General features: G+C 37.5%; 1 protein-coding gene across 1 annotated transcript in view; it reads left to right on the top strand.

Moving 5' to 3' along the window:
• TEX15 (testis expressed 15, meiosis and synapsis associated) overlaps window positions 1-16,132 on the top strand; it is a 73,032-nt gene that overhangs the window by 19,671 nt on the left and 37,229 nt on the right. Inside the window, exons 2-3 of the mRNA XM_043893851.1 lie at window positions 4,935-5,085; window positions 15,399-15,564. Of these exons, the coding sequence (XP_043749786.1) occupies window positions 4,947-5,085; window positions 15,399-15,564 (305 nt within the window). The 5' untranslated portion in view covers window positions 4,935-4,946. The remainder of the gene's footprint in view (window positions 1-4,934; window positions 5,086-15,398; window positions 15,565-16,132) is intronic.

Below are 16,132 nucleotides of genomic sequence, written 5' to 3'. Positions count from 1 at the left end.
AAGTTGCCTATTACTCATCATCCCCTTTATTAATAGAACCTGATTTAATTGAGTAGTCGTGTACCAAGCTAATTATAATTGCTGTAACTACTAAGTAAATTTTAATATTCAGTAGTGCCATTTTTCCTGCTCCAATCATTTCTCAGAATTTCCTTGATCATTCTGTTTTTTCTTCCATATAGTCTTTAGTATTATTTTTGTCACCTTCAAGATTGAATCCACTTAAAGACTGAATCAACTTTAAAGGCTTAATATGAGAAGACTTTTGCGTATTCAGTATAATAAGTAGTACTCCTCAAAAATAAAGTGTGAGGATATTCTCTTTTTAAGCAAAAATTTTATAACCCTCAGTCTTTTTTTTTTTTTTAACAAGTCTTTGTATCAGCCCAGGCCATTTTAAAATTTATTCTTAGATATATTTTTTTTTGTATCTATAGGGAAGGAATGAAGGGAGTCCTCACTAAGAGTGAAGGAAATCTTCCAAGTTTTTAGAGGATATACATTTACAAAGATAAGATTTAAAAGATAATAAAGGTAGAAACTGATAAATCTCCCTCCTCCGAATTCCTAAATCTTCTAGTGTTCCATTCTTCACAGCCAGCCATTTCTCTTGAATAACTTACACACATTTAACAAGGACTCGTATAGCTCTGTTTTTATTATGGAAAAATGCAAACATATGTAAAAATATTAAAACTAACAAGTGCCTAACAAGGATTCTGGATAGTTAATATGCAGGCATCAGTTTCACTGAACGTCAATTTGCCTAGCTGTTGAGTGCATTCAGTCTGATGCCAGACTGCCTGACTTTGAATTCCAGATTCAACACTTTCTAGCTTTGTATCCTGGGGAACATAATTTAACTTCGATGGACTTCTTTTTCTAATTATAAAAAAGGATATCTCATAGGGATATAATGAGGATTAAATGGATCAATCTGTATCTAAAGCACTAATAAGAGCTTATGTTATTATCGTCAACACCATTTAAAACATTTGCAGTGAATAAAATGTAAATTTGAAAAATCCATAGTATATCATGTAGTGATTTAAAAATCATAAAGTACCTTGGAATAAATTCTTTAAAACATGATTGCTGTGGCTAGGACTTCCAAAAGTGTGTTGAATAAAAATGGCAAGAGTGGGCATTCTTGTCTTGTTCCTGATCTTAGAGGGAGTGCGTTCAGCTTTTCACTGTTGAGTATGATGTTAGTGGTCTTGATGTGGTTCCATGTTTTAAGTCTTTAGTGTAGAAGGTCTTTTCTGGTAGGTCCCAGGCTTTTTTCATTAGTGGTTATTCTGCAGATAGTTGTTATTTTGGTGTGCTTGTGAGAGGAGCTGAGCCCAGGGTCTTTTTACTCCACCATCTTCAGCACTTCTTTCTTAAAGTTGATCAAAAGTGAAAAAGCACCAATATATAGGAAAATTTATAATTTTGACTGCATTAAAATTAGATCTTTTTGTTTAAAGAAGTGTAATGACAAGTTTTAAAAACATGGGAGAAATTATTTGCAACAAGTATACTTGGTCAAGAGTTAGTCTCTCTTTTCTTACAAATGCATTGAATAGAATAAAGAGCTTTACAGAAAAGTGAGAAAAAACTTAAAAAGGCATTTCACAAAGGTTTTCACCAAATGACCAATAAATATACCCAGGAGATGACTGATCTCATCAAAAACCAGAGTAGTGCAAGCTAACCACAATGAGATATGTGCATCATATTGGCAAGAATTAAAGTTTGCCAATATGAAGTGTCAGTGAGGGTATTGAGCAACTGGAACTCATATACTTCTGGTGATAATATAAAAACCCAGTATACTAACATACTGAGAAGTTCAGTTCAGTTCAGTCGCTCAGTTGTGTCCAACTCTTTGAGACCCCATGGGCTGCAGCACGCCAGGCATCCCTGTCCATCACCAACTCCCAGAGCTTGCGCAAACTCATGTCCATCAAGTCGGTGATACCATGCAACCATCTCATCCCTAGACTACACAAAAATTAAAGTTTTTCTATGGGAGGAAAATGCTGTCAACAAAACTAACAAACAAAAATGCTGCAACACTGATGACAGGCAGAAGTTAATTTCTGTGTATATAGAGTCCTTACAAATCATTCGCTGACCATTTTAGCTGAAAAACAAGAGAAAAAGGTTGGAACAAGTGATTCAGAGAATTAACAGGATGACTCAATCTTGCTAATAATGAAAGAAATGCAAATTAAAACCACTGAGTATTATTTTTATTATTTACAAAGATTAGTTTGGCAAAATACTAAAAGAAAATTTAAGAGAATAGTTTAAAATGTATCTTATACAAGTAAAACTTAAAAGAAAATAAAGGCCAGGTAAAGACAGGTGAGTTACTAAGAGACTAAAAAACCATCCCTGAGCAGTAGCTGTAAAATCAGGATTGTGAAGTCACAGAAGTCAGGGCATTATTTCAAGTCAGGCTTTTATTTCAAGAAGAGCCTGGTCACCAGTTTCAAAGGTAGAGGGGCCAGGTAAGCTGTGAATCAGAAACGTACGATGTGAATGAGAGACGGACGTGGAAACCACTGGTGACTGAAGACTGCTGTTTAGGTAGAGTAATGGAGGCAGAAATAGAAGTCAATCGCAGAGGAAGTAGGACGTGATCTCAGTTCAGTTCAGTCGCTCAGTCGTGTCTGACTCTTTGCGACCCCATGGTGATCTAGAGAGGGGCAAATCTGACCCTGGCAGGTTTTGTCTGTTTTGCTTTTTACTTGATCAGGTGTGAACCTGGTTAAATGTGGGGGTAGATACAGAGAAGCCAAGTGGGTGGGAATGAAATTCAGGATACAGTGGAAAGAGAATTGAAACAACAGGAGTGTAAGAGAAAAAACCCTAAAATGGAAGTTATAAAGTCTAGTTTTTATCATCCTGATTCTTTGATGCTTAGTAGTTTCATTTACAACAGGGGTTGGCAAACTTTTTCTGTAAAGGGCTAGATGGTAAGTATTTTAGTCTTTGTGTGCCAAGGGTCTCATATTCACTCAACCCTGCTGTTCTAGTCGAAGAAGGCAATGGCACCCCACTCCAGTACTCTTGTCTGGAAAATCCCATGGACAGAAGAGCCTGGGAGGCTGCAGTCCATGGGGTCGCTAAGAGTTGGAAACAACTGAACGTCTTCACTTTCACTTTTCACTTTCATGCATTGGAGAAGGAAATGGCAACCCACTCCAGTGTTCTTGCCTGGAGAATCCCAGGGACGGGGGAGCCTGGTGGGCTGCCGTCTATGGGGTCGCACAGAGTCAGACACGACTGAAGTGACTTAGCAGCAGCAGCAGCAGCAGTTCTAGTAGGAAAGCAGCCATAGACAATAAGTGTGGCTATATTCCAGTGAAACTTCCTACAGATCCTGAAATTTGAATTTCATATAATTTTTCAAGTGACATGAAATACTATCCTTGATTTTTTTTTTAAACTGTTTAGCTGTGAGCTCTACAAAAACTGGTAGTGGGCTGGATTGGATGCATAGGCTATAGTTTGCCAGCCCCTGATCTATAAAATGAAAAGCTGGACTAAAACATATTTCATCTTGACATCATATTGTCCTAGCTGGGGGATTCTTGACTTAATCTCATTAAATGTGTATGTAGCTTATCATGTATAGATCTGATTGAACCTTTTATCAGAATTCTTTCTTTCAACTATTTAGAACTCTGCTGAATAATTTAGAATTTTATGTATTTGTGACTCAAGTTCCAAGAACATTATTCATCATTTATTTACTCATCAGGTACTCTTTACTGAGATTACTGGGAAAGGGATGATCTTTGCTATATCATGTGACTGGATGTGACTGGATGAGAGAAAGGCTGGTTTTCTTCTCTTCCTAGAGGTCTCGGGCCGTTCCCTGTTTTGAACCATGTCTGTGAGGTTGAGAGATCACCTTTCACAAAGAATGAAGGAGTGGGGATTGGGAGAGTAACTGCTTTTGAACCTTCTATAGAATCTTTTCCTTTGTGACCCTTCTGTAGAATTTTGGCAGCTCCTAATTTGGAATGTGATGTCATGTTTGTGAACAAAGCAGTTGATGGTTTCAGAAGGCCCAGCGCCATATTATGAAATGGCATGAAAAATATATCTTTGCATATACTTCTCTGTGTGTGGACACCATAGGTTCCCTTTGATATCCTGTTTGAGTTCTCCTTGGAAGGTTAATTACTATATGTGTGTATGTTTGGGGAAAAGGTTGAAGGGAGGAAAAGGAATAGTGGTATGATGATGTATAATGTCTTAATCCATTGGTAGTGATACTGTGGAACAATAGTGGTTGACTGTTTTAGGCCATCAGTTGTAGGGATACCAATGCAGTAGTTGATTTACAACTTCCATAAAGGTGTTTCCAAAAACCAAAGATTCTAATTTAGAGAATATATTAAATTCGCAGAAGCCCATAGGAAAAATGTTTTAAAAAATAGGTACTTTGCAAGAATTTTACCAAATGTTAATAAAAATTTGTTGTTTAGAAGTTATTAAGCTTTTTGGAAACACAGAAGGTTTAAACTGCAAGGAAAATGTCTGTTAGAAACTATAAAATAGAGACTTTCCTGCTGGTCCCTTAGGTTCCCTAAGACTGCTCTTCCAGTGCAGGGGGCCTGGGTTCGATCCCTGGACAGAGAGCTAGATCCTGCATGCCACAACTAAGACCCAGTGCAGCCAAATTAAAATAAATAAATAAATGAGTAAAAATTTAAAAAAAAAAAAAAAAAAAACTACAAAATATTTTAAATAGTACATAAAATCAAAAGTTAACTCATTTTCTGTTTTGAGTAACCTGCAAAATGAGATTGAAATCTGTTGTGTGACTAAAAATATATCTATTCAATTCCATATAAGAACTTTTAAACAGTTTTACTGCCATTGCCTTTTATTATTTATTGACCTTTTGTTTAATAACTTTGGGTTGATTTTAGGCCACCAACATAATGGAAATGAAAGAGATTGCTAAATACAAGACTCTATGGAAAATGAACTCAACCAGTGAACCTTTATTTGTTACTGGCATAAATGGCAATCCTTTGAAAAAATTCACCATTCCCAAGATCAGGAGGACAGCTGGGAAAGGTAATAATTCTATGGAAGATGGGATTATTTCATAACTATTACTGCATTTCTCTGATCTTAGTTTATGCTCATCTTCTATTTTGACTCTGCATATAAAATTAGCTTAAGTTAGGCCTTTAATTCCTTAAACACATGTACTTTTTTTCCCACACAAAGTAAGATAGACACATATCTCCTACCACTCCCACTAAGTACACAGTTAAAAACACTGGACATCACACATAAAACAAACAAGACTTTGAAGGGTGGAGAGAAGATGAGCCTGTGTGGGACCCTGGGAGTTAAGGATTGTCATAGCATTAAATTCTTCACATTTTCTTTTTGTTTCCTTCATGTCTCAAACTGGATGACCACAACTGAGAAATGCCGACTTTTACAGACACAAAAGCCGTAAGAAAAGTCTGTTCTGTTTTGCCAAGGACTGGGAGTAGGGTAACTTAGAATGTCAGAAACCTATCTGACAGTGAACACTCTATTGCAGCAAAATGCCTGGAGGAAGAAACAGCCCAGCATCTGTTCCTTTTTCAGCCTAGACTTCCTCCTCCACCTCCACCCACGCCGGTGCCTTTCCCTTCATGGAACTTCATACGGTCCCCTCTCTGCTGTCCCCTGCCCCTGCAGTGTCTGTGGATTCTGCTCCTGCCCTGTGGTGAGGAGTTGCCATGGGGATGAGACACTCGGTGGGAGCGGAGTCAGTGAAGACCAAGAGGGGAGCCTAGATTCCTGTCACACACACCAGTAACAGGGTGTCTGTCCCCCTGCCACAGGGTCAGTGGAGGCTGAGTCAGGAGCATCGGCTTCTACCTCTTTCTCCTGGTAACAAGACAGCCGCCCACCCTGCCCCAGTGCACCCCGCCTCCACCCCCGTCACCACCAGGCTGTCAGCGGAGACCCCGTGGAGCGCCCGTACTTCCTGGTGGTGCAGAGTTAGTCTCCCCATCCTGTGCCTTCTCCTACAGGCTCAGTTAACCCTGTGACTTAGTAGAGGCTTGTTACCACACAGGATTGAATATGATCTAGTCTCTTAACAGTATCCCAAATGACCAAAGTATTTAAAAAATCATCTTACCACCCATCAGGAAAATCCCAACTTGAATGAGAAAAGAAGAATCAACAAATGCCAACAACATGATAAAACAGATGTTGAAATTATCTCACAAGGCTTTTAAACCAGTCATCATTACCACCAATTAAAAAATTAAGTCATTCTATTGACATTTCAGCAACCAATTATAAACACTTTTGAAACAAATGGAAAATTGCAAGAAAGAAATGGAAAATGTGATAAAGAATTAAGAAGTTTTGGAACTGAAAAATGCAATAATTGAAATAAAAACTAATTGGATGGGTTCCAGAGAAGAGTTGAGAAGATTTTGGAAAGAAGTAGTGAATTTCATGATACAGTAACAAATTACCCAGCCTAAACAACAGAGAAGACATCAAATAACAGAGCCTCAGGAACCTGTGAAACAATAATAAAAAACCTAATTTCTTTGTTCTCAGAGCTCCAGAAGTAGAAGAGAGCATAGAGCTGAAAGAGTATTTGAATAAATACTGTCTGAAAGTTCCCCAAACTTGGCAAAAGGCATAAACCTATATAATCCCAGATAGTGCAGTGGTAAAGAATTTGCCTGTCAACGGAAGAGATGCAAGAAACGCAGGTTTGATGCCTGGATTGGGACGACCCCCTGGATAAGGAAATGGCAACCCACCCCAGTATCCTTGCCTGGAAAATCCTACGGACAGAGGAACCTGGCAGGTTATAGTCCATGGGGTCGCAAAAAGTCGGACGTGTCTTAGCAACTAAACAACAACATACAATCAAAAGGCTGAATGAACCCTAAGCAGGATAAAGCCAGAGAAGTCCATGACAAGGCACATCATAATCAAACTTCTGAAAATTAAGAGCAGAGAAAAGCTTGACAGCAACTAAATGATTTTATTGGGGAAAAATTGAATGGCAGATCTCTCATTAGAAACCATGGAGCCCAGAGGAAGTGGCACAACATTTTTTAAGTGCAGAAAGAAAAGAACTGTACCCAGAAAAATAACCTCAGGAATAAAACTGAAATAGACATTTTCAGATAAAGTAAAACTAAAAATGTTTCACTAGTAAATCTTAGTGTAGAATGGCTAAACAAAGTTTCCAAACAGAAAATGACGAAAGAAGCTGGAAACATTAGGAATGAAGGAGGAACAGAGAGTAGAAATACAGGGAAATATAATCGACAGTCCTCCTCTTGAGTTTTCTAATTTTGTTTGACAGTTGGAACAAGGACAGAGGAGCCTGGCGGTCGCAGTTCATGGGGTTCACAAAGAGTCAGATATGAGCACACATACACACAGTTATCTCAGAGTTAAAAGTTGTTTATAAAGACACTATGGATAAATCAAAATGGAATTTTAAAAATGTTCGAGTAACCCACAGGAGGGCAGAAAAAGTGAAGTAGAGAATTGAACAACTGAGGGGAAAATAAACAGTAAAATGGCAGTCTTAAGCCCTATTGTATCAGTTATATTAAATATAATTTGTCTCATACCAGTTAAGACGTTTACACAATGGATTGAAAAAAACCATGACCCAACTATATACTGTTGACAAATGCACTTTAAATATAGGGCTATAAGTTGGTTTAAAGTAAGTGTAGAGAGAAAGGTAAACCATGTAAACATCAGAATAAAGTAGAGTGGCTATTTATATCAGTAGACTTCAGAGGAATGAAAATTCTGTAACAGAAGGGGATATTGCATAAATCCACTAGTAAGACACAGCAGTCCTAAATATGTATCCCTAAAAGACAAAGCTTCAGAAACCATGAAGCAGCGCTGATAGAACTGAAAGGAAAAATGGGTAAATCTGGAATGGCAGTTGGTGATTTCAGTACACCTCTCTCAACAACCAGTTGAACTACTGAGACAAAAAAATCAGCGAAGATACAGAAGACCTTAACTTTGTCAACTAACAAGATCTGATTGACATTTGCTCATTATTATGACATTATACTCTACACAACAACAGTAGAACAGACATTCTTTTCAAGAATTAATTTGATGCTCATCAAGATAGCCAATGTGTTGGGCCTTGAAACACATTTCAACATATTTAAAAGAACTGAAGTCAAATAATCTAGAAATTAATGATAGAATGCGTTAGATAAGTCTTTGAACACATGGAAAGTAAACAACACATTTCTAAATATTCATGAGATTACAAAAATACATTGGATTGAATAAAAAAGGACATGTAACTTATCAAAATTTGAGGGGAACAAAATCATGGCTCTCAAATTTATAACACTAAATACTTCCATTAGAAAATAGGAGTCAAACCAGTAGTCTAAGTTTTCTTCTTAAGGAACTAGAAAAAGAATAACAGGATAAGCCCATAACAAGCAGAAAGAAAAAAATGAAATTAAGGAGCTGGTTGCAAAGAAAAAAAAAGAAGTTGATGTACCTTTCGGAAGTTACCTATAGTGAGACTGACAAAAAAGACGAAAACTACAACTCTCAGAAATGGCATAGTGTGTCACTGCTGAGCCACAGAATTGAAAGCATAGCAAGAGCATATTGTGAACAGATCTAAGTACATAAACTTTACAACTTAGATGAAATGGGCCAGTTTGTTAAAAAGTACAAATTACCAAAACTCACACAGTACTAAATAGATCACTTAATAGCCTTATAACTACAGGCATTCCTCATTTTATTGCTCTTCACAGATAACTGTGTTTTTTACAAAGTGAAGGTTTGTGGCAACACTGTATCTGGCAAGTCTCTTGGTGCCTATTTTCCAACAGCAATCACTCACTTTGTGTCTCTGTATCAAATTTTTGTAATTTTCACAGTATTTCAAACTTTGCTGTTACATTTGTTAATGATCTGATTAGTGATCTTTGATGTTACTGTTGCAAAAAGATTGTGACTCCCTGAAGGCTCAAATGATTGTTAGAATTTTTGTAGCAATAAAGTATTTAAAATCAAGATTATAGATATTGTTTTTTAAACATAATGCTGTTGCATACTTAATAGACTTTATTGTGGTGGTCTGGAGCTGAACACACAATGTCTCCGAGATATGTCTGTATTATAGAAATTGAATTCATAGTTGAAAAAAATCTGTTGGAAAAGAAATCCCCAGGCCAAGATGGTTTCACTGGAGAATTCTACTCAACATTAAAGAAAGGAGCTAATACAAATCCTTTACAATTTCTTATATAAAATAGAAGAGGAATAACTATTAGTATAGTGTTTCCTGGTACCAAAGCTAAACAAGTGTAATACCAAAAAAAGAAAACTATAGACCAATACCCATCATGAACCTTAACACACAAATTCTATACAAAATTAAAAAAAATAGTATTCAGCGATGTATAAAATGAATTATATATTATAACCAAGGGAGTTTTATTCAAGGGATGCAAGACTGGTTTGGTGTCTGAAAGTCAGTCTGTATTCACAGGACAAGGAATAACAATCAAATGATCATATAAATTTATGCAGAAAAAACTTGACAGAAATCAACATTCATGATAAAGACTCAGCACACTAGGAATACAGAACTCTGCTTGATTAAAAAAAATTATGTAAAAAATACATATAGCTAACCTCCAGAACGAAAACCACAATCCCAGAAAACCAACCAAAATGATCATATGGACCACAGCCTTGTGTGATTCAATGAAATTATGAGCCATGCTGTGCACCACCCAAGATGGATGGGTTATGGTGGAGAGTTCTGACAAAACGTGGTCCGCTAGAGATGGGAATGGCAAGCCACTTCAGTATTCTTGCCCTGAGAATCCCATGAAAAGTATGAAAAGGCAAAAAGATATGACACTGGAAGATGCGCCCCCCAGGTCAGGAGGTATCCAACATGTTACTGGTAAAGAGCGGAGAAATAGGCTCCAGAAAGAATGAAGAGGCTGAGCCAAAGCCAATGATGCCTAGTTGTGGATGGGCTTCCCTGGTAGCTCAGTCAGTAAAGAATCTGCCTGCAGTACAGGAGTCCCGGGTTCAATGCCTGGAGAAGGAAAATCCCCGGAGAAGGAAATGGCAAACCACTGCAGTATCCTTGCCTGGAAAACACCATGGACAGAGGAGCCTGGCGGGCTCGGTCCACAGGGTTTCAAGGAGTCAGGCGCGACTGAGCGACTGAGGCAGTGGTGGTGAGAGTCAAGTTCGATGCTGTAAAGAACAGGATTGCATAGGAACATGGAGTGTCAGGTTCACGAATCAAGGTAAATTGGGTGTGGTCAGACAGGAGAGGTCAAGAGTGAATATCAACCTTTTAGGAATCAGTGAACTAAAATGGATGGGAATGAGCAAACTTAATTCAGATGACCATTATATTTACTATTGTGGGCAAGAATCCCTGAGAAGAAATGGAGTAGCCCTCATAGTAACAGAAGAGTCCAAAATGCAGTCCTTGAGTGCAGTCTCAAAAATGACACAAGGATCGATCTCTGTTCGTTTCAAAGGCAAACCATTCAACATCACAGTAACCCACATTCAACACCACAGTGCCCCAACCATTAATGCTGAAGAAGCTCAAGTCGAACAGTTCTATGAAGACCTATAAGACCTTCTAGGACTAACACACACACACAAAAAGATGTTCTTTTCATCAATATGGGATTAAAATGTTACAGTAGAAAGCCATACCTGGAGTAACAGACAAATTTGACCTTGGAGTACAAAATGAAGCAGAGCACAGGCTAATTGAGTTTTGCCAAGAAAATGCACAGGTCATAGCAAACACCCCTTTCCAGCAACACAACAGATGACTCTACATATGGACATCACCAGATAATCAATACTGAAGTCAGATTGATTATATTCATTGCAGCTGAAGGTGGAGAGGCTCTATACAGTTAGCAAAAAAAAAAAGAACACACACCTGAAGCTGATTGTAACTTCAGATCATGAGCTCCTTATTGGAAAATTCAGACTTAAAGAAAGTAGAGAAAACCACTAGGCCATTCAGGTATGACCTCAATCAGATCCCTTATAATTATACAGTGGAAATGACAAATAGATTCAAGGGATTAGGTCTGATAGAGTACCTGAAGAACTATGGATGGAGGTTCATAGCATTGTACAGGAGGTGGTGACCAAAGCCATCCCCAAGAAAAAGAAATGCAAAAAGGCAAAATGGTTGTTTGAGGAGGCTTTACAGATAGCTGAGAAAAGAAGAGAAGCAAAAGGCAAAGGAGAAAAGGGAAGATACACCCATCTGAATGCAGAGTTCCAAAGAACAGCAAGGAGAGATAAGAAAGCCTTCTTAAGTGAACAATGCAAAGAAATAGAGGAAAACAGTAGAATGGGAAAGACTAGAGATCTCTTCAAGAAAATTAGATACCAAGGGAACATTTCATACAAAGATGGGCACAATAAAGGACAGAAATGGTATGGACCTAACAGAAGCAGAAGACATTAAGAAGAGGTGGCAAGAATACATAGAAGAACTGTGCAAAACAGGTTTTAGTGACCCAGATAACCACTCACCTAGAGCCAGACATCCTGGCGTGTGGAATCAAGTAGGCCTTAGGACAAACTTGGTGGAGGTGATGAAATCACAGCTGAGCTATTTCAAATCTTAAAAGATGATGCTGTCAATGTGCTGTACTTGGTACACCAGCAAATTTGGAAAACTCAGCAGTGGCCACAGGACTGGAAAAGGTCAGTTTTCATTCCAGTCCCAAAGAAGGACAATGCCAAAGAATGTTCAAACTGCCACACAGTTGAGCTCACTTCACATGTTAGCAAGGTAATGCTCAAAACCCTTCAAGATAGGCTTCAATAGTATGTGACCAAGTACTTCCAGATATACAAACTGGATTTAGAAGCGGCAGAGGAACCAGAGATCAAATTGCCAGCATCCATTGGATCATTGAAAAAGCAAGAGAATTCCAGAAAAACATCTGCTTCATCGACTACACTAAAGCCTTTGACTGCGTGGATCACAACAAACTGCAAAATTCTTAAAAGTTGAGAATACTAGACCACCTTGCCCGCCTCCTGAGAAGCCTGTATGCAGGTCAAGAAGCAACAGTTAGAACCGGACATGGAACAACAGACTAGTTCAGAATTGGGAAAGGAGGAGGTCAATGCTGTTTATTTTCACCCTGTTTAACTTATATGTGGAATATATAATACGAAATATTGGGCTAGATGAATCATAAAGTAGAATCAACCAGAAAACAGGAAAAAGACATGAATAGTCATTTCACTAAAGAGAATGTATAGATTGGCAAATAAGCATGAAAATGATATTCAGTATCTTAGCCATTAACAAAATGCTAATGAAAACCCCAGTAGGGGGTCCCTTTATGCTTGTTGAAACAGCTGAAATAAGAATAGCAATGCCTAAAACTAGGAAGAATATGGAGAAGCCAGATCAGTCATGCAGCCAATGGAAGTGTAAGATAATTCAACCACTTTTTGAAGAAGTTTGATGGTTTCTTGAAAAACTAAACATGCAACTACCATATGACCCTGCAGTTGTACTTTGGGACGTTTATCCCGAGAAATGGATGCTTACGTCCACACTAAAACCTATATGGAAATATTTATAGCAGCTTTATTTGTAGTAGCCAAAAATTGTTAATCACCCTGATTTCCACTGAGTAAATGGTTAAAGTATGATGCATCCATACCGTGGGTTACTTAGCAAGTTAAAAAAAAAAAGATTTATTGTATCAGCAGCTTGATTGAATCTCAAAAGCAATATCTAGACTCAAAAGCTAGTCTCTATAGGTTGTAAATATTAACTATAAATATAATACAACTTTATATTGTAAATATAAAGTTCCATTTACAAAAAATTCTTGAAATTATGAAAGTATAGAGATGGAGAACAAATTGGTAGTTCTAGGATTTAGAGGCAGAGAAGAGGAATGGGGTTATCAGTATGACTATACATAAAGGAGTAGAATAAGAACGATCTTTGTGGTTATGGAACAGTTGTGTATCTTGATTATAGTGGTTGTTACATGAATCTACACATGTGATAAAATTGCATAGAACTACCCCCACACACACACATAACTGCACATAAAACTAGTAAAATAGTAATGAGGTCTGTGTGTTATACCCATGTCATTTTTCTTGTTTTCATATTTTTTTATAGTTATGTGAAGTGTTTACACTGGGGAGTTTGAGCTAAGGGTATACATACAGAGCCTCCTTAAAAATGTCATATGATCTTTATTCACTTCAACATAAGTTAAACACAAGCACACATGCACAAAATCATATATCTTATGAAATGACCAAATTTTGTAACAAATTTTTACAAATATTAAAGTGAAAATTAAATGGAAAGGAGGTGAAGAATAAGTTGTTTTTGAAAAACAGAGGTTTGTAGTATTTTGCATTAGTTTTGCCTCTGTCTTATTCTGTTGATTGTTAAATACAGAGGACCATTGTTTATGTTAGATTCATGTGTATGGAAATTGCCTTAACATATATATCACTGATCCTCATCATTCACAGGTTCCATACTTGCCATATTTTCAAATTCTCCTACTTGCTGAAACGTGTTTGTACCCAGCACCAGCACTCAGCAGCAGCACTTTCAGTCATTTGCAGGCACATGCAGAATGGTGAAAAATTTGAGTCACTTGATGCACTTGTATCCAGATGAGACAGTGCGGTGCATCTTATTCCAGCTGTCATATAATTAAGTGTCCATTTCATCACCCGTTTAGTGCTGTGTTGTTTCCACTTTTATTGGTGATGTCACCATTTCAAATGGTCTCCACCATGTAATGCTGAAATGCTGTCTAGTGTTCCTAAGCTCAAGAGGTCTATGATGTGCCTTACAGAGAAAAGGCACATTACATAAGCTACCCTATAACATAAAGTTACAGGACTATTGGCTAAAAATATGGCACATTCAGAAAAAGGAAAGCAAAATTCACCAACTTGTACATCAAGCCTCTCCAGAAAGGGTTGAAGGAACATTTGAGTACCTTTCCTGTGGAGAGAATGGAATCTACTTTTGTAGATTCATGAGATGATCACCAGTAAAAAGCTTGCGGGCAGCATTGTTGGAAGGTGAAAAGCCAAAGAGACATTTGATCATGGTACCAAGGGTCAGGAGAGTTAAGCCCTTCTTTGCTGGAGCTTGCTGGCTCCCACGTTTCAGGTGATAATGGATGCAGGCAGGTTCTGCAGAACAGGAGACTGGGAAGAATTTCAGAGACACCTGTTAAGTGTTATACAGGAAAAGGTTATGTGGCAAGTTTCCAACCCGGATGAGACTGGCTCATTTTACAGAGATGTTGGCAGCCAAGCTTACTGCACATGGCATTCCAATTGTCAAAAATGTCACCAGAGGCCCACAGGAACCTAACCATGTATTTCTACTAAGATTAATATTAATAGTTCAGTATTTACTGATTCATGGTTGGCAGCAACTTTAATATACTGTAACTTCCACAGATAACAAGAATCAACTGTATTCTCCAATTACCCTTGGGTCCTCTTCCTTAAGGGTTTTGATTCTTTAATGCATCTACTTAATATAACAATGCTTAAAACATTGCTCACTGTCCTCTGAAAGACTGTACTTCTTACTCATGCCACCATATCAGTCAAGAGTTTACAAAGATGTTCTGGTATTATTGCAAGTCAAAATAACCAAATAGTTCACTAGTATATAGGTTGCGTTATTTGGGGGAAATACAACAAATGTTCATAACCTAACATGAGCTACAAGGTTTGTGTAACAATGCATGTTGTAGAGCCTGTACATCTTAAGTTGAAGATGAGTCACCTATATACTATCTAGTATATCTGTGTCAGCTTTTAAGAACTCCCAGTAGATAAGTGGAATAAGACAAGTTTCCTATTTTCATTTATACCAGGTATAGGAAGTCTGTATTACTGTTATAAAGTCTTAAATATATATAAATGCCTCCAGATGTTAATGAAACTTCCAAGTATTTGGTTATTTTGTGTCTTATACATATCTATAGTTGTCATTGTGCAGATGTGCAATGATATTTTATTTTTTTAACACCAAAAACATTTTGTATTGTGGTATAGCCTATTAACAATGTTGTAGTTTCAGGTGAACAATGAAGGGACTCAGCCATACATACACATGTATCCATTCACCCCCCCAACCCCTCTTCGGTCCAGGCTAGCACATAACATTGAGCAGAGTTTGATGTACTATCCAATAGGTCTTTGTTGGTTATCCATTTTAAATATAGCAGTGTGTACATGACCTTCCCAAAGACCCTAACTATCCTACAATGACATCATTTTAAACACAAATAACCACTTACCCTTTTCTTTATTTTTAGTTTACTTGTCACCTTGTTACACCAATACTAGAGAGTATAGTTTCATACATGATACTCTCAACGAGTGCCGGCTTGATGTAAGCCGTGACCTACAGTCTTCATGGCAGTTTGGGGATACAAAACTGATTCACAATGAGGGTCTGGAAAAAAATTTTACTTCTAAGAGGTAAGTTACTGTGACCTAAAGAAATTTGAGATTTTGTTTGCTTTTCCTGTGAGGTGTTTATATGAATTTTTTATTTCTGCCATTTGAGATTTTATAAGTGTTACCAAGAAAATAAGTACAGAAGTGTTTTATTCATTATCTTCTTGTCATCTCATAGCCTTTTGTAACAGTAAAGAGGTACATATGAGATTTGATTAGTAAGTTTTACACATTATTGTAGCCAGGTTTCAAACACACCCTTCTAATTTTTTAATCTTTGTAAGTTTTTCGGCAGCATAACATCAGCACGTTAGTTAAAGAGCTATTTTGTAGATGGCCTTGTGCCTCTTGCATAATATAAAACAGCATTAAAGTATTTAGAATGTACCTTTTTTTCTTGATTCAGTCCTTCAGAGACTGAGTTCATGTTTTAATCTGTCACAGTTGTATCTGGCTGTTTCCAACTATTCCACTAGAACCACAATTTCTGACACTCAACTTTTAAAAAGTACCCATTCTGCAACTTCTCTGGCAGTCCAGTGGTTAAGACTCCATGCTCCCAGTGCAGGGGGCACTGATTCAATCCCTG

This window comes from Cervus elaphus, chromosome 32 (genome assembly GCF_910594005.1).
Source record: "Cervus elaphus chromosome 32, mCerEla1.1, whole genome shotgun sequence".
NCBI classification, from domain to species: domain Eukaryota; kingdom Metazoa; phylum Chordata; class Mammalia; order Artiodactyla; family Cervidae; genus Cervus; species Cervus elaphus.
The sequence above is the reverse complement of the archived record's forward strand: the minus strand, read 5'-3'. Positions and strand labels throughout refer to the sequence as shown.